A 22,165-nucleotide genomic window follows, 5' to 3' on the forward strand; every position below is an offset into this window, starting at 1 on the left:
CGGGCCTCTCACTGTTGTGGTCTCTCCCGTTGCGGAGCACAGGCTCTGGACGCGCAGGCTCAGCGTCCATGGCTCATGGGCCTAGCCGCTCCGCGGCATGTGGGATCTTCCCGAACCGGGGCACGAACCCGTGTCCCCTGCATCGGCAGGCGGACTCTCAACCACTGCGCCACCAGGGAAGCCCCCGCCCCACTTTTTGATTAATTTATTTGTCTGCTGGAATATTTCTTTGAGTCACTTTTTCAGAAAGGGCATGTACATTATACACATTCTTTTTGAGTGTCCATGTAATATTTAAAAGAAACTATTTCTGTAGAAGGCAAAGTTTGATATACTATTAAGTAATAAAAGCAAGTTATTAATTCATATGAATAGCATGACCTCATTGTGTTTGTGTATGTGTGTAAACATTTATACAGATGTGTGATTATATTTATAAGCATATATCCATACAGAGGTACACTGAAATAGAAAAGGAATATGTGGTAAAGAGTAAACTGTTATAATATTTAGACGGGAGAGCTACATACCTTTTAAAATAATTTCTAATTTTTCTCTAATAAGCATGTAATAATTAAAAACTGAGTTTTCATTTTTTTTTTAAAGAGTTACTATACTACCATAAGAAAATATATTCTGAGCTCAATATGGTAATAGAGAAAAAATTAATAGGAAAAAAGAAATCTAGTAATAACAAATGAGATTTTCAGTGATTTGCTGGATATGTGGAAAGAGCTGGACTTGAGAATCAAAAGCCAGGGTCAAGTCCTGGATCTGACACTCATGCTCTGTGAAACTGAGCAAGCTGATTTTTTCTAAAACTCAGTTTCTTACTACTGGAAATGAAGGCAATAATAACTGTACCTATTTTCTAAGATCACGAGAGAGTGACATGAGATAAAAGAAAAGTGCTTTGTAAAAGTTAAAGCACCACAAAAAACGTTAGTTATTCCTATTTTATTTTTAACTATAAAAAGAGGCTTTTGTCTTAAAAACGGAGGCATTTCAAAGACAGCAAAAAGTAAATGCTCAAGAAAGGACTATGGTTTTACGTTGGTAGAAGTTCAGCCTTTCAGGTTCTGTAATACTGGAAGGCACGACTCATGTGTTCATCGATGAAAATCATGGGAATCGAAGGCTACAATCTTAGGTGTCTGTCAGTATCTGCACATTTTTAGGAAGCTGAACACTAGTTTCAGGGTGGCAGTATGGATCCAGCCATAAAATGCAAGTTAAATCTGTTCCCTAGTCTTCATTTTTGTCTTTTACTTTGAAAATATCAAAGCCACTGTAAATGGGACTAATAATCTTCCCCTTGTCTGTTTCACAAGATTCTAATAGGTATGGTGAGGTGCAGTAATACAGACTCAGGAGCACTGTAAAATGTAAGGGGCTGTACAAACGGAAGAGATAATTATTCATAGTAGTTAGCATGGTTAAATCTCTCAAGAGCATACTTGACAAATTCTCTTCTTGCTTGAAGCACTTTTCTCTTTCCTGGGTGAGTGCTTGTGGGATGATGACGTAACATTAATTAGAAAGTGTGTGTGTGTGTGCACTCGTGTGTGTGTGCGTGTGAGAGAGTGAGAGAGAGAAAGAGAGAGAGAGAGAAACACTCCTTGGAAATGAGAGAGCAGAGGTGGGCAATTAAGAAAAGAGGAGGAGGGAAGTTCATGTGAATTTTTCAAGTTTAGTCCAAACTCCAAGTCCTTTCCTAATACCCACATAAAGCACTGGCCATAACTGCAGAGGTACAAACCTACCTCCTAGTGTAGCTTGAAAAGTTAGAATGTTTTGACTGTAGCCATTTAGTGACAGAGGGAGCAAATGGCTGTTAGTGTGCTGGCCACGAATGCGTCAAATTCAGGAAACTTCAAGTGTTTAGTCTCCTGTGGAGTTGGCCTCCTATTTCCTGAGGTCTTTTAATCACTTGGATTGTAACTATAATAAAAACGTCTGTACCAACTTCCACTGCTGGAGAGTCAGGAGTTGGATTTCACCCACTCTGAGTAAGAGCCCTGGTTTAGGGGAAGATCCTTGGCTGCCATTTCATAAACAGACTTTCTGAGAATCTCTGATGCAGCGTGTCTCTAGGCCCAGACTCTTTGGCAATGCTGAGAACACAGCAATTCTTTTGTAAATCTGTACTTATGAGTAAACCTGTCTCATTAAGGGCAGAAGGACACGTAAGTGGGAGGCATGGTTGCTGCCTATACCAACACAAAAATCTTCTTAAGCAAAACATGAACCTCTTCTTCTCATATATGTCCTCCTATTCTTTCTATGACATCTATTTATTTCAGTATTTCCATAGCAACTGCAGCTATGAAATTACCCCAGACATAGAGGATTTCTAAATTCTATCAGATTAAGCTAAGGGAAAAAGCAATGAGAATAATGTTATTAATCAGATTAAGCCCTTATATTAGTGAACAATTTCTTCATGATGTACAAAGTATGACACTTGTTCATTCCTTCCCTTTGAAGACAAGGAAGAAGTTCATATCTCCCTTTAATAAATGAGGATACTGGTACTCAGAAATTAAATGACTTATCTAACATCACACCAGGAGAGCAAGAACTAGAACCAATGTATTCTATTTACATCACTTTCCTTCCCAAGGAAGCTTAGCGCTCTTAATTTTAATTTGTTCATTTATCCAAATCCATAAGAATAATAAAAACTAAGCTTTTAATAGATCTATCATCAAATTAGAAAAGCTTCTCATTGATTTTGCTAATCATAAAAACTCAAATTAAAAACAATTACATAATGCATCTATTAAAAATCGGTTCAAAAGAAACGTAAACAAACTTCTTCAGTAGTGGATACGGTATAGTTTAACATTTGGTCTCATTATTGCTCATAGTTCTGAAAATTGGAAAAATCTTTTTAAGTAAATCCAGTAAAAGTTCTCCAAATTGTCATAAAGTAAGCTTGGTAACATAAATCAAAGGATTTATGTTAAGTAATTCAAAATAAAATAACATAAAAATTTTTACTCATTTATAGGCACATTATGTACAATACTAAAAGTTTGGAAAATACCCAATATCTTCCTAGTGGCCAATGGTTTTAAAATGTGGTGTGTAAACATAATGTAAAACTAAACAGATAAAGAGCTAAAATGGAAATTATTAACAATGGAAAGCTATATACATATTTACATTAAGTCAATCAGTAGAAAATACAAAGGAAAGCATGTATAAAATGATTAAAGAGAATTACAATGCTTTACTAAATCCAAATTTGTTTTATTACAGCTATGTACACGTAAGGATTAAGGATTCAAGAGATCATAGGAAAATATGAATAATCATTAAATCAAAGATAAAGCCATAACTGGTATAGTCTCTCTCCAAATTATGTAAATGTTTAATTTAAATATGATCTTAAGTTGATCAGTAACCAACATAGGAAAGAATAAATTAAATTTATATTAGACTGGTCTCCTTCCTGAACTCAGAGCATCAAACAGGGTGGTCCTTACACAGAAATAACTAACTAAATAAACCACTATCTTCAATATTCTGATTCCATCAGCCAAAAAAAAAAAGGCACAGACTGAGCCCAGGGCTTAGTTTTCTCTGTTTTGTACAGGATGTCTTTCAGACATCTTGTTTCCACTAATGGAACAAAAGGCAATTTGAATGAATGACATTGCTCTATCCTAAGGGCTTTGGTTCCAAGAGAGATACATACAGCCCTAGGGTCCTCCTTAAACAAACTCTATTTTCAAAACAAACTTATTTCATTTTATTATCTCAGCTTCCCAAACCTCCCCCAAAAGAGAACTCTACATTTTCCGTGTGGCAGCTTATTGGACTCATGAAAGTTCAGAAGAACTTAAAATGCTAAAACATCCATCTGAGGGCTTGAGGGCTGTGCTGAACTCTGAAATCAATATCGAACAAGGAAAGGTCTTTCAGTAAAGCTTAACTGAATTCTGATAAGAATTAAATTACATTTAGAGTCACCACGGATAGATCTCATTAAAGAAAAATCTTGATTAAAGTTTCTTCAGAGGGAGTGACGTCAAAAAGGATGGTAAGAATTTCCATTATTTGAATTCACCCACTTCTTCCAAGGATGTGATTAAATATCACTCAGATAGTGCGCCTTGTCACGAGCATAGTATAGTAACAGGCAACCAAGGCCTAAGGAAACACATCCTAAAGAATCACTGAGCTGCTCCACCTGGAATGGAGATGGAAACCTCAGCCCACGACTGTACAAGCTCATAATTAGCCAGCTTAGACTTTCTTAAGTTTTACTATACCCTCAGGAGAGCAAGCAAAGCTTTTAAAAATGAGAGAGGGGTTAAGTCTGAGATTTCCCAAGCCCGATGCATCTCACTACACATGTAAGGTTTTCAGAAACGCTAAACAGGCCAGAAATCTTATGAAAATTAATCTCAGAATAACATTAATTCCACTAGCCTTCCCTGAGCCAGACAAGTATGCTTTACAAGGACTGCCTCATTTCATATCTGCAAGTCTGGGGAGGATCCAGTACCATCACCATTATATATATGAGGAAACTGAGGCTGAGAAAGATCAAGGAACTTTCCCAAGGAGTCAAAGTATGAAGTGATGCAGCGCACCTCAGGCTGGTGCAACGTCATGCCGGCCGCCTGTGCCGCTGCAGGCTCGCCCCGCAACTGTACCCCTCCCTCCCCGCAGCCTGAGTGAGCTGGAGCCCCCAAATCAGTGGCTCCTTTAACCCCCTCCTGTCTAAGCGAAGAACAGACGCCCTCAGGCAACCTACACGCAGAGGTGGGTCCAAATCCAAAGGTGAACCCGGGAGCTGTGCCAACAAAGAAGAGAAAGGGAAATCTCTCCCAGCAGCCTCAGGAACCACGGATTAAATCTCCACAATCAACTTGATGTACCCTGCATCTGTGGAACACCTGAATAGACAACGAATCATCCCAAATTGAGGAGGTGGATTTTGGGAGCAAAGATATATATATATTTTTTCCTTTTTCTCTTTCTGTGAGGGTGTATGTGTATGCTTCTGTGTGTGATTTTGTCTGTATAGCTTTGCTTTTACCATTTGTCCTAGGGTTCTGTCCATTTTTTTGTTTTTTTCTACTTAAAAAATTTTTTCTTAATAATTATTTTTATTTTAATAATTTTATTTTATCTTCTTTCTTTCTTTCTTTCTCCCTTTCTTTTCTTCCTTCCTCCCTCCCTCCCTCTCTCTCTCTTCTTTCTCTTTCTTTCTTTCTTTCATTCTTCTACTAATTCTTTCTTTCTACTTTTACTCCCTTTTATTCTGAGCCATGTGGATGAAAGGCTCTTGGTGCTCCAGCCAGGCATCAGGGCTGTACCCCTGAGGTGGGAGAGCCAACTTCAGGACACTGGTCCGCAAGAGACCTCCCAGCTCCACGTAATATCAAACGGAAAAAATCTCCCAGAGATCTCCATCTCAACGCCAAGACCCAGCTTCACTCAATGACCAGCAAGCTACAGTGCTGGACACCCTATGCCAAACAACTAGCAAGACAGGAACACAACCCCATCCATTACCAGAGAGGCTGCCTAAAATCATAAGAAGTCCACAGACACCCCAAAACACACCACCAGACGTGGACCTGCCCACCAGAAAGACAAGATCCAGCCTCATCCATAAGAACACAGGCACTAGTCCCCTCCACCAGGAAGCCTACACAACCCACTGAACCAACTTTAGCCACTGGGGACAGACACCAAAAACAACAGGAACTACGAACCTGCAGCCTGCAAAAAGGAGACCCCAAACACAGTAAGATAAGCAAAATGAGAAGACAGAAAAATACACAGCAGATGAAAGAGCAAGATAAAAACCCACCAGACCTAACAAATGAAGAGGAAATAGGCAGTCTACCTGAAAAAGAATTCAGAATGATGACAGTAAAGATGATCCAAAATCTTGGAAATAGAATAGACAAAATGCAAGAAACATTTAACAAGGACCTAGAAGAACTAAAGATGAAACAAACAACAATGAACAACACAATAAATGAAATTAATAATTCTCTAGAAGGGATCAATAGCAGAATAACTGAGGCAGAAGAACAGATAAGTGACCTGGAAGATAAAATAGGAAATAACTACTGCAGAGCAGAATAAAGAAAAAAGAATGCAAAGAACTGAGGACAGTCTCAGAGACCTCTGGGACAACATTAAATGCACCAACATTCAAATGATAGGGGTCCCAGAAGAAGAGAAAAAGAAGGGGACTAAGAAAATATTTGAAGAGATTATAGTTGAAAACTTCCCTAATATGGGAAAGGAAATAGTTAATCAAGTCCAGGAAGCACAGAGACTCCCATACAGTATAAATCCAAGGAGAAACATGCCAAGACACCTATTAATCAAACTATCAAAAATTAAATACAAAGAAAAAATATTAAAAGCAGCAAGGGAAAAACAACAAATAACACACAAGGGAATCCCCGTAAGGTTAACAGCTGATCTGTCAGCAGAAACTCTGCAAGCCAGAGGGAGTGACAGGACATACTTAAAGTGATGAAGGAGAAAAACCTACAACCAAGATCATTCTACCCAGCAAGGATCTCATTCAGGTTTGATGGAGAAATTAAAACCTTTACAGATAAGCAAAAGCTAAGAGAATTCAGCACCACCAAACCAGCTTTACAACAAATGCTAAAGGAACTTCTCTAGGCAGGAAACACAAGAGAAGGAAAACACCTACAATAACAAACCCAAAACAATTAAGAAATGGGAATAGGAACATATATATCAATAATTACCTTAAATGTAAAGGGATTAAATGTTCCAACCAAAAGAAATAGACTGGCTGCATGGACACCAAAACAAGACCTGTATATATGCTGTCTACAAGAGACCCAATTCAGACCTAGGGACACATACAGACTGAAAGTGAGGGGATGGAAAAAGATATTCCATGCAAATGGAAGTCAAAAGAAAGCTGCAGTAGCAATTCTCATATCAGACAACACAGACTTTAAAATAAAGACTATTACAAGAGACAAAGAAGGACACTACATAATGATCAAGGGATCGATCCAAGAAGATATAACAATTGTAAATATTTATGCACCCAACATAGGAGCACCTCAATACATAAGGCAAATATTAACAGCCATAAAAGGGGAAATCGACAGTAACACAATCATAGTAGGGGACTTTAACACCCCACTTTCACCAATGGACAGATCATCCAAAACGAAAAAAAAATAAGGAAACACAAGCTTTAAATGATACATTAAACAAGATGGACGTAAATGATATTTATAGGACATTCCATCCAAAAACAACAGAATACACATTCTCCTCAAGTGCTCATGGAACATTCTCCAGGATAGATCATATCTTGGGTCACAAATCAAGCCTTGGTAAATTTAAGAAAATTGAAATCGTATCAAGTATGTTTTCTGACCACAACGCTATAAGAGTAGATATCAATTACAGGAAAAAATCTGTAAAAAATACAAACACATGGAGGCTAAACAATACACTACTTAATAACCAAGAGATCACTGAAGAAATCAAAGAGGAAATCAAAAAATACCTAGAAACAAATGACAATGAAAACATGACGACCCAAAACCTATGGGATGTAGCAAAAGCAGTTCTAAAGGGAAGTTTATAGCAATAGAATCCTACCTTAAGAAACAAGAAACATCTCAAATAAACAACCTAACCTTACACCTAGAGCAATTAGAGAAAGAAGAACAACATAACCCCAAAGTTAGCAGAAGGAAAGAAATCATAAAGATCAAATCAGAAATAAATGAAAAAGAAATGAAGGAAACGACAGCAAAGATCAATAAAACTAAAAGCTGGTTCTTTGAGAAGATAAACAAAATTGAGAAACCATTAGCCAGACTCATCAAGAAAAAAAGGGAGAAGACTCAAATCAATAGAATTAGAAATGAAAAAGGAGAAGTAACAACTGACATTGCAGAAATACAAAGGATCAAGAGAGATTACTAAAAGCAACTCTATGCCAATAAAATGGACAACCTGGAAAAAAATGGATAAATTCTTAGAAATGCACAACCTGCCGAGACTGAACCAGGAAGAAATAGAAAATATGAACAGTCCAATCACAAGCACTGAAATTGAAACTGTGATTAAAAATCTTCCAACACACAAAAGCCCAGGACCAGATGGCTTCACAGAGGAATTCCATCCAATATTTAGAGAAGAGCTAACACCTATCCTTCTCAAACTCTTCCAAAATATAGCAGAGGGAGGAACACTCCCAAACTTATTCTATGAGGCCACCATCACCCTGATACCAAAACCTGACAAAGATGTCACAAAGAAAAAAAAAACTACAGGCCAATATCACTGATGAACATAGATGCAAAAATCCTCAACAAAATACTAGCAAACAGAATCCAACAACACAGTAAAAGGATCATACACCATGATCAAGTGGGGTTTATCCCAGGAATCCAAGGGTTCTTCAATAAGTGGAAATCAATGAATGTGGTACACCATATTAACAAACAGAAGGAGAAAACCATATGATCATCTCAATATATGCAGAGAAAGCTTTTGAAAAAATTCTACACCCATTTATGATAAAAACCCTGCAGAAAGTAGGCATAGAGGGAACTTTCCTCATCATAATAAAGGCCATATATGACAAGCCCACAGCTAACATCGTCCTCAATGGTGAAAAACTGAAACCGTTTCCACTAAGATCAGGAACAAGACAAGGTTGCCTACTCACACCACTATTATTCAACATAGTTTTGGAAGTTTTACCCACAGGAATCAGAGAAGAAAAAGAAATAAAAGGAATCCAAATTGGAAAAGAAGAAGTAAAGCTGTCACTGTTTGCAGATGACATGATACTATACATAGAGAATCCTAAAGATGCTACCAGAAAACTACTAGAGCTAATCAATGAATTTGGTAAAGTAGCAGGATACAAAATTAATGCACAGAAATCTCTGGCATTCCTATACACTAATGATGAAATAACTGAAAGTGAAATCAAGAAAACACTCCCATTTACCATTGCAACAAAAAGAATAAAACATCTAGGAATAAACCTACCTAAGGAGACAAAAGACCTGTATGCAGAAAATTATAAGACACTGATGAAAGAAATTAAGGAAGATACAAATAGATGGAGAGATATACCATGTTCTTGGATTGGAAGAATCAACATTGTGAAAATGACTCTACTACCCAAAGCAATCTACAGATTCAATGCAATCCCTATCAAACTACCACTGTCATTTTTCACAGAACTAGAACAAAAAATTTCACAATTTGTATGGAAATGCAAAAGACCCTGAATAGCCAAAGCAATCTTGAGAACGAAAAACGGAGCTGGAGGAATCAGGCTCCCTGACTTCAGACTATACTACAAAGCTACAGTAATGAAGACAGTATGGTACTGGCACAAAAACAGAAAGATAGATTAATGGAACAGGATAGAAAGCCCAGAGATAAACCCACGCACATATGGTCACCGTATCTTTGATAAAGGAGGCAGGAATATACAGTGGAGAAAGGACAGCCTCTTCCATAAGTGGTGCTGGGAAAACTGGACAGGTACATGTAAAAGTATGAGCTTAGATCACTCCCTAACACCATAAACAAAAATAAGCTCAAAATGGATTAAAGACCCAAATGTAAGGCCAGAAACGATCAAACTCTTAGAGGAAAACATAGGCAGAACACTCTATGACATAAATCACAGCAAGATCCTTTATGACCCACCTCCTAGAGAAATTAAAAGAAAAACAAAAATAAACAAATGGGACCTAATGAAACTTCAAAGCTTTTGCACAGCGAAGGAAACCATAAACAAGACCAAAAGACAACTCTCAGAATGGGAGAAAATATTTTTCTCCCATTGCAAATGGAGCAACTGACAAAGGATTAATCTCCAAAATATATAAGCAGCTCATGCAGCTCAATCACAAAAAAACCAAAAAACCCAATCCAAAAATGGGCAGAAGACCTAAACAGACATTTCTCCAAAGAAGATATACAGACTGCCAACAAACACATGAAAGAATGCTCAACGTCATTAATCATTAGAGAAATGCAAATCAAAACTACAATGAGATATCATCTCACACCAGTCAGAATGGCCATCATCAAAAAATCTAGAAACAATAAATGCTGGAGAGGGTGTGGAGAAAAGGGAACCCTCTTGCACTGCTGGTGGGAATGTGAATTGGTACAGCCACTATGGAGAACAGTATGGAGGTTCCTTAAAAAACTACAAATAGAACTACCATATGACCCAGCAATCCCACTACTGGGCATATACCCTGAGAAAACTATAATTCAAAAAGAGTGATGTACCAAAATGTTCACTGCAGCTCTATTTACAATAGCCCGGAGATGGATACAACCTAAGTGTCCATCATTGGATGAATGGATAAAGAAGATGTGGCAAATATATACAATGGAATATTACTCAGCCATAAAAAGAAACAAAATTGAGCTATTTGTAATGAGGTGGATAGACCTAGAGTCTGTCATACAGAATGAAGTAAGTCAGAAAGAGAAAGACAAATACCGTATGCTAACACATATATATGGAATTTAAGAAAAAAAAAAAGTCATGAAGAACCTAGGGGCAAGACAAGAATAAAGACACAGACCTACTAGAGAATGGACTTGAGGATATGGGGAGGGGGAAGGGTAAGCTGTGCCAAAGCGAGAGAGGCATGGACATATATACACTACCAAACGTAAGGTAGATAGCTAGTGGGAAGCAGCCGCATAGCACAGGGAGATCAGCTTGGTGCTTTGTGACCGCCTAGAGGGGTGGGATAGGGAGGGTGGGAGGGAGGGAGACGCAAGAGGGAAGAGATATGGGGATATATGTATATGTATAACTGATTCACTTTGTTATAAAGCAGAAACTAACACATCATTGTAAAGCAATTATACTCCAATAAAGATGTTAAAAAAATAAAGTAAAATAAATGGGAAAAAAAGGGTGAAAAATAGACACAAAAATTACAAAAACCAGTGTATTCTGTGGTCACTTAGTGTATGGACGAACAGTCATAGTTGCTTCTCGAGGCTCTGCTGAGCTCAGTGTAATAAATAAATTCCCTGTGGTCCTAGATCAGTGTCAAGGACAATCCACACAGTCTGTTTACAAAGGCAGGGAATTTTGTACTTTTCTCATTCAACAAAGATTTCTAAGAGCGATGTTTGAAACATTTTTACTTCCTAAAGAGACATACTTTTGTTCACTAGACTTTTCCTGATATGTAATTGTCCCTTCCAAAGCAACGGGATATCACTGTGTTTGTGTTTATGTTCTGGATAAACTAAAGCCTTGTGGTGTGTTTATGTTCTGGATGAACTAAAGCTTTGCGGTGTCTGCACCAAATACGAGACTAGCGTGACCACCTGAATTTAATCCTGGCTTTGACACTAATAAAATAAGTCATTTTCTTCCTCTCTGTGTATTCTCACTTCTTTTTTTTATAAATTTATTTATTCATTTTTGCCTGCATTGGGTCTTTGTTGCTGCATGCAGGCTTTCTCTAGTTGCAGCGAGCGGGGGCTACTCTTCGTTGCGGTGTGTGGGCTTCTCATTGTGGTGGCTTTTTTTGTTGAGGAGCACAGGCTCCAGGCTTGCGGGCTTCAGCAGTTGTGGCACATTGGCTCAGCAGTTGTGGCTCGCGTGCTCTAGAGAGCAGGCTCAGTAGTTGTGGCACACGGGCTTAGCTGCTCCGCGGCATGTGGGATCTTCCTGGACCAGGCCTCGAACCCATGTCTCCTGCATTGGCAGGCGGATTCTTAACCACTGTGCCACCAGGGAAGTCCCTGTATTCTCACTTCTAAAGAGAGGAGTTAGACAAATGATCTTAAGCTTTTTTTTTCCAGCTCCAACATTGTGTGGTACTATAATGATGTTATATGTGGCCAAGTTGCCCTTGGGGAGGAAAATGAAATAAAATTGAACTTAAGAGATGCAAAACAATATTTAATCCTGCAAGATCTTAATCTTGAAGAAATTTCAGATCAATGCTACAGATTCCAGGGCTGCAATGAGTTTGAGCTTTCAGGTTATGGGAAAATCCCAGTGAGGCCAGAAACTTCTGCAATAAACCTGAACCTCGGGGCTCTGCAAAGCTATGTGTATAACTTCCAATACCTCGCACCCAAGATTTCTCTTACGTTGGAATGCCAGGGGTGCTGAGGGCCAAATCACGCCTCTTGTGTGGGTTTGCAAAAAAGCACTACTTTTTCCACTAACAAGTGTTCAACAGAGAGATAAAATCGTGTAGAAGGATAGAAAGGAAATTTACTTTAGATTAAAAAAATTTATGTTCTTTTACCAAACTGCTCTATCAGAAGATAGCTTAACGTGTAGATTTCAGTAGCCTGACAAACAGCTAAGATAATGTGACTATGAGTATTTTTTAGTCACCCAGCTATGTTATTAAAATATAGTTGTGTATTTAAAAAAAGGAGACAATTATTAGCTCAGTCAGCATGACTATTTATTTCCCTTTAAGGTACTCTATAATAGTTTCTCTAACTGCATCATGAAAACCTGCTGAGTATGACAGGTAAGAGAAATTCTGGGTAGAAAAAAGGTGATTCAAAGGATCCAGCAGTTTGAAAGACCACTCACAAGTCCCAAGGCCGTGCAACGTTTCTCTACAAATACGACATCAAATACGGAGTGAGATCTAATAAGAAGTGGTGGGACTCTGCTACTTGGGAAACCTTCTGATGCTTTAAGGGGCAACGTGTTAGCTTGTACATATATGCTTGTAAGCCACAGGGAGATGATCTTTCTGGTAGGCCACTAATTGAATGCTAGCCCCATCTAATGCACCCTTTGACCTCATATGAACAGGGGGCATATGGATAAAAATTAAGATATACCAATTTACACACAGGCATATTTTGAAATCTGATGAGAAGCAAAGATCTGATGGCTACGTTTGAGCTAGAGTGACTGGCATTTTGCCAACAAAGTCATCTTTGTAAAGTACCTGAGGACCAAATCTGAACTTACGATGTAGCAGGGCTCACAGTAGGCTTTCTTCTCCACCGCATAGAAGGGCTGCCCTCGGAGCTTGTTGTTACAGACGATGCAGGTAAAACAATCCACGTGGAAGACCTGATCCATGGCAGTGCATCCTGTACCTTCCCCTACTACATTTTCCCCACAGCGAGCACAGCGGCCTGAAAGAAAAAAGGGGTTGACTGTTCAGAACACCTTCAGTCCTTCTGAAGAAGACAATGCGTGGTGGGGACAGCACATCTGTAATGTCAACAGCAGGTGGGATCACCACCGCCGCCATCACCATCATGAGGCAGGATGACCGCTACAGCCCCCATGAGGCCAGCATGACGGGGATTTTACGAATCAGTTGAGAAGTTGACCCTCACAGCCAAGGTCCCACGGAGAGCGACTGAGTAGAACTCAGGTCTCCTGATGTTGAGGCCAGTGCTCTGCCTCTAATCTCACACACAAATTAAGAGGAACATGAGTCAGGATGGTAGGAGTGGAAGGCATAATCTAGAAGAGTCTTTCTCCTTGGATGGACTATGTGTCCAGCTAGACTGTGAGGGAACTGGGTCCAAACTCAAACTTCAACTCCTTCCACAAAAGCCTGGCTTGCAAAACCTCTGCATCCAGCCCTCAGTGACAGGCAGATAAAAAAGTAGTCCCTTTTATTTCCAGATAGCGCTGACGGCTAGAAAGTGTTCTCGTATTGAGCCGGAATGCCTCCTCATTCTGTTACCCAATAGTCCCAGTTCTGTCCTTTAGGGCCTCAAGAAATAAGTCTCATCACTTCCACTTGACACCCTTTAAGATATTACAGATCAGCATTGCCTCCAAGTCTGTTTATAGTTTGAATATCCCTTAATCATGCAACAGTTCCACAGACTGTAGGATTTTGAGTCCCTCATGGCCTAGGTTGTCCCTGTCCAGCCCAGTGTTCTGCAAATTTTCAGCATGATTAAATTGATTTGTGGGGCTTCTGACCACATATGGACACTGTGTTTAGGTTAAAGAAAAACTGCATTAAAATTTGAATAATAACATTAACATGTAATTTACAAAAAAAAAAAATTATGTCATTGAGAGGCATTGTGCTGGCTGCAGTCTGTATCCATAGCTGGCTTCACCATGGGAATCTTGAGCCAGAGGTCAGAGCCGCATTCAGTTTCCCTTCTTATTCTTTATTTCTACGAAGGTAAAAAGTTCTAACAAGTAATTACAAGTCACTGGGAACGTCAGCAGGAATCGGCAGGCTGTTACAGATAAGCTTTAGCAAAACTAGTGCTTCCTGTGGGTCAGGCATTGTCTATGTGCTTTACGTATATTAACTCATTTCATATTCACAACAACCTATGTGACAAGTACTATTAGTATCCCTATTTTACAGGTGAAGAAACTGGGTTACATAAGTGGTTGACTACCTTCTAGCCCAAGCAGTCTAGCTTCAGTGTCGATGGTCCTAACCGTTCTGCTGTCTTGCTTCTGCCTAGTTCTGTGTATCAGGATTGAACACAGAGTTGACACTATGGAGAGATTTCTCACTAAAGGCTGCCTTCAGCCCTCCATCACATTGGATTGACGACTATTTCACACCTAGAAGGGAGGAGGTTTAAATGTTTCAACTTGGGAGAAAAGAGGCAAATGTGTTTCTAATCCTCTCTTGCACTGGCCCTGGAAAGTATTTCTGTACATTTTGTTGCAGAATTTGAATGCATCTTTAAAATATAGCCCAAACTATAGAACATTTCCCCCCTAAAGAAAGAGAAATATCAAGCGCTGAAGAAAGAGTCAAACTTTTGGAAACTGAGCCACTTCCACCATAGTTGATATTTTTATTAAGTCTTGACATCATATTCTTTTCATTTGATAAACTTTTATAAAATAAATGTTTGTAATAAACTTTGTGGCTTGATTTACAAACTTCTATCCAAGAGTGAACTTGTGTCTGTTTTTTAGTAAAAGATGTACCACCTTAGAAACGTGCTTTAAAATTTTAGACTCTCATTGCCTTTAGTATCAAAATTAGGATTTTCATATGGCACTATTTTGTGATTATTCAGAAAAAAACACATTGATTTACTAGAAAGTTCACTATACTATGTTTGAAAAGGATGCTAAAAGTCTGAGAGCTTCATGTCACTATCTGACAACATTTCACTACAAAGAACATATTGGGAATTACAGGCGAATGGATCACCAAGCCATAAAGTATAGGCGAATGGATCACCGATCCATAAAATATAATTTAAAAAATTACATCATCATCATCACAGCATTCCAAATTTTCTTTTTCAACTGCTTGTGCAAAATAATCACATTCATCCCAGTGTATATAGATTCATTTCCAATATTTATACTGAATTGTCTTCACTAATGTTTACATTTGTAATATTAATCTAAAGTGGTATTTATGGGATTATCTTTATTACTATTTTTTCTACTTTCAAAGAATCATATTCAAATCACTGATCTATTTTGGCGAACTGAAGAAATAGGGTAATATAGTAACGATAAAAAAAATTGTAGGTTTCGCAGCAGTAGAAAAAAAACATACTAATGACATGAAAATACTGTGAGCTTAATGGCAATGTTACTGAACATTGGATAAACAACACCGATCAACATAGGTTTGGTGGTACATATGCAATCTTTAAGATGTGATGATTCATTAAGAGCATATTGGATTCCTGTGAATATTGTAGTTTTACAATTCAGATTCATTAAATGCAAGTCAACAAAATAATTATTTATTACTCTTTCCTTTTCTAGACACCAAACTGGACTCCTTGATACTCCATCAGGGACTACCAGCGATCTGTGGACCACACTTTTGAAAAAATTTGTTCTGGCCAAATGTGATTGACTATTGGTCATGGTGGTCGATGAGACAGGTAGAGGTAGCAATTATGATTCCAGACCATGGCTGCCCAATGTGTAATATATGGAATCCAGGAGGCTGAGTCTACATGGTTTATGGAGAGTTTGAGAGCTACCCATGAGGATCTAGGAGAAAATTTCAATCACTGATTAAAGGGAAAGGTTGGAGCAGAGCCCTAAAGGGCAGGATGAAAAGCTAAGCTTTGGAATTCTCATTGTATTCAACAGGCATTCCCCAGGTATCTACTCTTTGCCCAGTACTGTAATCTGTATGATACCCAGAAATGAATTAGGCGACGTCAGTGCCTTTCACATCAATTATGAGACTATATAACATCCTACAATCACATGACAAAATGTGGTGTCATCTGAGAAAGTGCTCTGGAGATGCGGGAGGAACATCACACTTGAGACGGCTCAGGAAAGGTTTTGTGGAGAAAGAGGCATTTAAGTCCAACCTTAAAGGATGGAACTTTGACAGGTGGGGATGGCAGAGAAAAAAACATTCTAGTTTTTCCACATAGTGGATGAGTGGCTGGGTTTCCTGGATCCAGACACTCTGCAGTGGCTTGGTGGTGGGACAACAAGGTTTTGTCCTCTCAGCTATGAAAGCAGATGGACTGTGTTCACAAGGAACAATCTTTTCCTTTATATTTTGGAGAATATTCTTCCAGAGTGGGTCAGGCTAATATGCTGGACCCAGACATGACCAGCTTGCTGCCTCCCGTATTTTTCCTATTCTTGGGAGAAATCGGGGACACCAGGCTCGAGGGCAGTCAGTCTGGCACCTTTAAAATCACAAGCACAGAAAAGAGCAAAGAACAAAAATTAAAAATAGCTCTCTCTACACTTTCTGTCTACAGCATGACAGAAAAGATGCCCGAATGTTACCTTTTCACATTAACAAAAATGTACAAACTATACCTTTTAGGGAGGCATTCACAATGGAAAGAAAGTCACTAGAGCATAATACGTCCTTGCCCCTAGAGGGGCTCATGCTACACATCATTAAAAGCATCCTGCAATCTTGCTGCCCATCTTGGAGACAAATATCTCAGCGCTTTTAAACGAGAAAAACCAGGGGAATGGTACCAGACTTGGAGGCATCAGAGTATGAAGGAAACATTGTTGATTAGGGGCCAGTGGAAAGCTCAGGGTCAAGTTCAGACCCAGGGATGGTATGAGGAGCTCACTGGCAAAGCTTAGCACATAACTTAAAAAATCGAAGGACAGGGCTTCCCTGGTGGCGCAGTGGTTGAGAGTCCGCCTGCCGATGCAGGGGACATGAGTTCGTGCCCTGGTCCGGGAAGATCCTACATGCCGCGGAGCGGCTGGGCCCGTGAGTCATGGCCGCTGAGCCTGTGCATCCGGAGCCTGTGCTCCGCAACGGGAGAGGCCACAGCGGTGAGAGGCCCGCGTACCGCAAAAAAAAAAAAAAAAAGAAAAATCCAAGGGCAGAGAGTTAGACAGCCTGGGGGTAACTTTGTCAGTGAATTGAGATGCCAGAACCAAAAAAGTCTTGTCCATGTGTTATCGTTTGTTATATATCGATAACGCATTGTATCGATTGTGGAGCCAGTCAGGGATTCTTCTCACCCCTCCCCCTCCTTCTTCCCCACTCCCACAACTATTACAACCTCTGCAAAGTCTCTGAAATGCTTCTCTTCCATCACAGGTCTGCTGCCCACATTGGGCTTATTATCTATAATGGGTCATTGCAATGACTTCCTGATTGTTCCACTAGCTCTGACTTACTCCCTCTTACAAATGGACAGGCTTTATGGTGGTCTTACTACTTGAGCTAAGTCTAGAAGTTTAGATAGTTTTTGAACAAGCCATTTTAGGAATGGCATGGGTGAAGGGCGACGTTACAGTCAAATCTACAAGTTAAGCAAGACAGGTGGAGTGGTGGGACATGGGTTTTCATATTCACTGGTGCCAGCTTTCTCTTTCTGTAATGTGAATTTATTTTCTTTATAATATGAAAATAAAATTTCATTTAAAAATGAAGTTCTTGTGACCAGTACACCATTAATACGATAGGCCATAGACCCTCTTCTGCAGATACTGCTTGTTTCTGAGGTGAGACCAAAAATGTCCAGTCATTTTGAGAGTCGGTGGCATGGTGATGGGGGGGTGACATACTCTCAAACTTGTGCATCACTCAACATCAAAAGCAAACTAGTACATTTATGCAGACATAAAGCCAGGTCACATATGTCTCCATCTCCTCCTTGCCACTTGCCTTGTAACAGAAATTTTTGGCATAAGCAAAATTAATAGTCTATCTTTAAATATTATAATGACTTGAAACTCTATATGCCAATTGTATGATCTATCAGCTTTCTCACTAAGCACCTTTTCAAATATATTCTGAACAAAGTCCTGCTCCAAAAGTTGAATCAATAAAGTTACATCAGAGTAGTGAACTGATAGCAAATTATTCCTAGAAACAAAGCTTGCTCCAATTTACCCTACATGTGTCCACTGGAGTTATCTTCCTAAAGCACAGGCTCCATTAAGTTGATTCAGAAATTATCTTCCACTGAAAGTACAAAAAGATCATAGAACAAGTTTGTACTCTTTATGTGACAGGTCCATATGACATTCACTGAAATCTAGGATGATGGCATTTTCTAATCACCAAAGCTTTTACTTTATGAAACCCTGTAGTATTAATGCATGGCATAATAGATAACCTGTTTTTTAAGCTGCATAAGTCCTAGGACAGTGATTCTCAACCTTGCCTGTATGTTGGAATCATCTGGGGAATTAAAAAAAAAAAAAAATACTGATCTCTGGGTCCCAGCTCCAGAGATTCTGATTTCACTGGTCTGAGGTGGGATGTCTTAGGATTGGAATTTTTAAAAGCTCTCCAGGTGATTGAAAGTTAAGCCACTGTTCCAAGGGGTGCCTATTTCTGCACTGCTTGTCAGAATAACAGCTGACAAGAATCGTCCAGACAGACTTCATCTGCACGCAAAACAGGGGACAGACTGTTAACCATGAGTTGGCTGAAAAAAAGAAATTTCGGTGGCATCATAATATATCTTGCTTTTCACCAACAAGAGTAATTTCCCTAATGCTGTCTCTTTATGTCTTAGTTTGAAGAGTTTTCAGTGGCTTTCCATACATTGATAACATACACGAAGAGAATCAGCTGAGTTTTACCATAAAATACTTTGACAGCATTAAGCCAGAGAAAGCAGTTCACATATATTAATTACAAGTATTCCTATAGAACAGGCTTCTTTTGTGCTGTAAATAAATTTATCATATGGCACTGCTGTGTGGCCTTAGACAATACAGAACACACAAAGAATGTCAACCGATAGCCATTTAAGATAATGATACCACATAGTATACATTGTACATCAAATCAAGTTTTATATATTTTCTTGGACTCTGCCTTTAAATACTGTACCAGTATCCGGTCTCCTATGGTTAGTGCTATTTAGCTCTGTGAATCTTGGGATCCTTAACATATATTAAAAGCTGGACTGCAGGACACATCTAATTTTGTCACTGCTTGTGTGTATATAATTGTATTATACTACTTCACTGTTATTGCTTAGATGGTCCTTGCAGAGACGGCTTGCAGATTCAACGGGCACATGGATGGGAATGAGAAGCAGAGGGCAGATAGCTGTTCTCCTCTCTTTCTCTTCTCTATTCTGTCGTCTCTCTCTCTCAGGCACACGTGTGCACAGGCAGACAACAGGAAAAGGAGCAATGACTACAATAGCACTAGAACCAACGGCAGACATGTAGAGCTTTCAGAAGGAGACAAAATAAGAAGCATTTTAGTACAAAATAAGAAATTAAGCTAAGTAACAAGAAAACAAAACAAAACAAACAGACTCTCAAAAATTGTCAGAGAGAATCGTTCGGGAATGGGTGGACAGAGGCCTGGGCAACAAACCAGATGAAATGGAGTGAGAAACGAGTGACCTGGTAAAAGGAAGTCATTACAAAGTCTAACCATGAGGTGATTCATTTATAGACACATATTTGCTTAGGTTGGACCTTCAGGTAAGGAGGTAAATTGGGAGGGGAAGTCCCACATAGGACTGCATAAGCAAGCATGTTTCACTGATTTAAATACACTGCATTGTGAAGGAGCATAACAAAAACATAAAAGAAAATTACTGTATTTTTTCCATTGGGTCAGACACTGCCTTAAGCTCTCTACAAGCATTCTCTGGTTTAGTCCCATCAACATTTATCTATTCTTATTTGACAGATAAGAAACCAGGGGTTAAGTCTCTTGGCCAAGGTCTCAAAGGTAGAAATGAGGTGAGGCTGGGATGGGAACCAGGTCAGACTTCTAAAGTCCATCTTCTCCATCAGCTTGTGGTTTTCTAGGAATACACTTCATTATTCAATCATAACTGTGATGTTTTCGGCATTGCTGAGGAGTGGGGTGTGTTCCCACTCCCAGGGAAAGAGGAGCCAGTAAAGCATCACTTCTCCAACACCCCAAGCCTCAGGTGAGCTTAGTGAAGTGTCAGAATCAGCTACATGTGGTGAAATCAGTATAGCTAAGGGTCCTTCAGAGACCTTTGGTTGAACCCTAACCCTTACCCTTTGTTGAATCTCAAACTCTGGCTTCCCACTAGGAACGCTTTTAAAATAATACTGATGGCCACACTCTGCTTGCAGAGATTCTGATTATTTGGTCTGGGGGGCAGGCCCTACAATCACGATGCTAATGCGCAGTGGGGTTGGGGACCACTGTTCTAAAGGGAACCACGCGTTCATATGTTCCACAAAGTGGAGTTCATCCTAGAGTGTTCTTAGAAAGCACTGATGTTTGGGACCAAAAGGCCTGGCCCTAAGGAGCTCCATCCTAGGAAACTGCAGAAGGAGGAAGTTGGTCACCATGTACCCTGGTCCTAACCTTCAGTAAACTAATATAACAGGCACAGTGGTCAGGAAAATTACTTCCTGACAACAACTTCCAGTCTCAGGAAGAGCAGTAAAAACATAGCCAAAAACCAGGCAACAACAAAAGCAAAACAAAAAACAATACTGCTTTGCAGTTTGGGATACAATACATGGTGCCCTTTGAACAAAATTACATATTCCATGGTATAAAGGCAATCAGACAGAATTGCGAGTCTTGCCCGTGTGACTCACTAGCTATGGGAACCTGGACAAGTTTCCTAAATTCTCTGATCCTGAAGTCCCTTGTTTTCAAAACAAGTAGTTGAGTCATCTATCCAGTTATTCTTTCAACCCCTCCACTAATGCACTTACTGAGTCTCTATTCTGTGCTAAGTCCTGTGCACAGGGGTAACCTTTTCTCAGCCTCTGTAAAAAGGAATGGATAAACAACAAGGTCTTACTGTACAGCACAGAGAACTGTATTCAGTATCCTATGATAAACCATAACGGAAAAGAGTATAAAAAATGTATATACATATATATATATATATATATATGTACAACTGAATCACTTTGCTGTACAGCAGAAATTAACACAACACTGTAAATCGACTATACTTCAATAATAATAAAAAAAAAGTCATGATGATGACTGCCTTGACTATCTGGTCACCAAGTTCAATGATGGGAACAGCTACAAAGTGCCTAGTACAGTCCCTGCTTATTTCCCCCTCCAACTAAGGAGGTAGAGGAAAACTTCAAAACGAAGAGCTCATTATGACTAGGACCAGAGATGGTGGTCCATGAGCGGGTAAGAGGAAGCTGCATCTATGAGGCAGTTACGTAAGATTTATATTTACCAGTATGGTATTAATAGAATTCAGTGCTCGAAATTCAATCCCAATCTTGAAAAAATCTGTGGACCCCAGAGTGATGATAATCAAGATTTATTCAGCACTTATTATGTGCCAAGCACTGTTTTAAGTATTTAAATATATTATCTCAAGTAATTCTTCCAACAACCTGATGACGTAGTCCTCTCATTATGTTCATTATAGTATAAGAAATGGCAGCCTAGAGAGATTAGGTAGCTTGCCCAAGGCCACAGAGTTAACTACTGAAGCTGGAATTGGGGACCAGTCGGTCTGGCCTTAAAGCCCACTTAACTAGTCCTTTAACCTGGCTTTTGACTTTAGAATTCCAAAATTCTTAAAAACATCTGGCCTGGCAGATGTAAGCTTGCATAAACCTTACAACATTCCTAACAGGAATATTAGTATCTGTTTTGGCTAAAGCAAGATTTCTTTTCACTTTAATTTTTACACATGGGCATTTTCATATCCTGACTCTTAATTTTTAATCTGTTCTTCTATATTTAAAATTTATTTCATGATTGATCTGTTAACGGAA

At 39.2% G+C, this 22,165-nt stretch overlaps 1 protein-coding gene across 2 annotated transcripts in view; it reads right to left on the reverse strand.

Moving 5' to 3' along the window:
- LPP (LIM domain containing preferred translocation partner in lipoma) overlaps nucleotides 1-22,165 on the reverse strand; it is a 681,585-nt gene that overhangs the window by 97,109 nt on the left and 562,311 nt on the right. For both annotated transcript variants that reach the window (XM_030860949.3, XM_060298293.2), the window contains one exon: nucleotides 12,998-13,167. In XM_030860949.3, the coding sequence (XP_030716809.1) occupies nucleotides 12,998-13,167 (170 nt within the window). The remainder of the gene's footprint in view (nucleotides 1-12,997; nucleotides 13,168-22,165) is intronic.

Source organism: Globicephala melas, chromosome 4 (assembly GCF_963455315.2).
Source record: "Globicephala melas chromosome 4, mGloMel1.2, whole genome shotgun sequence".
NCBI lineage: Eukaryota > Metazoa > Chordata > Mammalia > Artiodactyla > Delphinidae > Globicephala > Globicephala melas.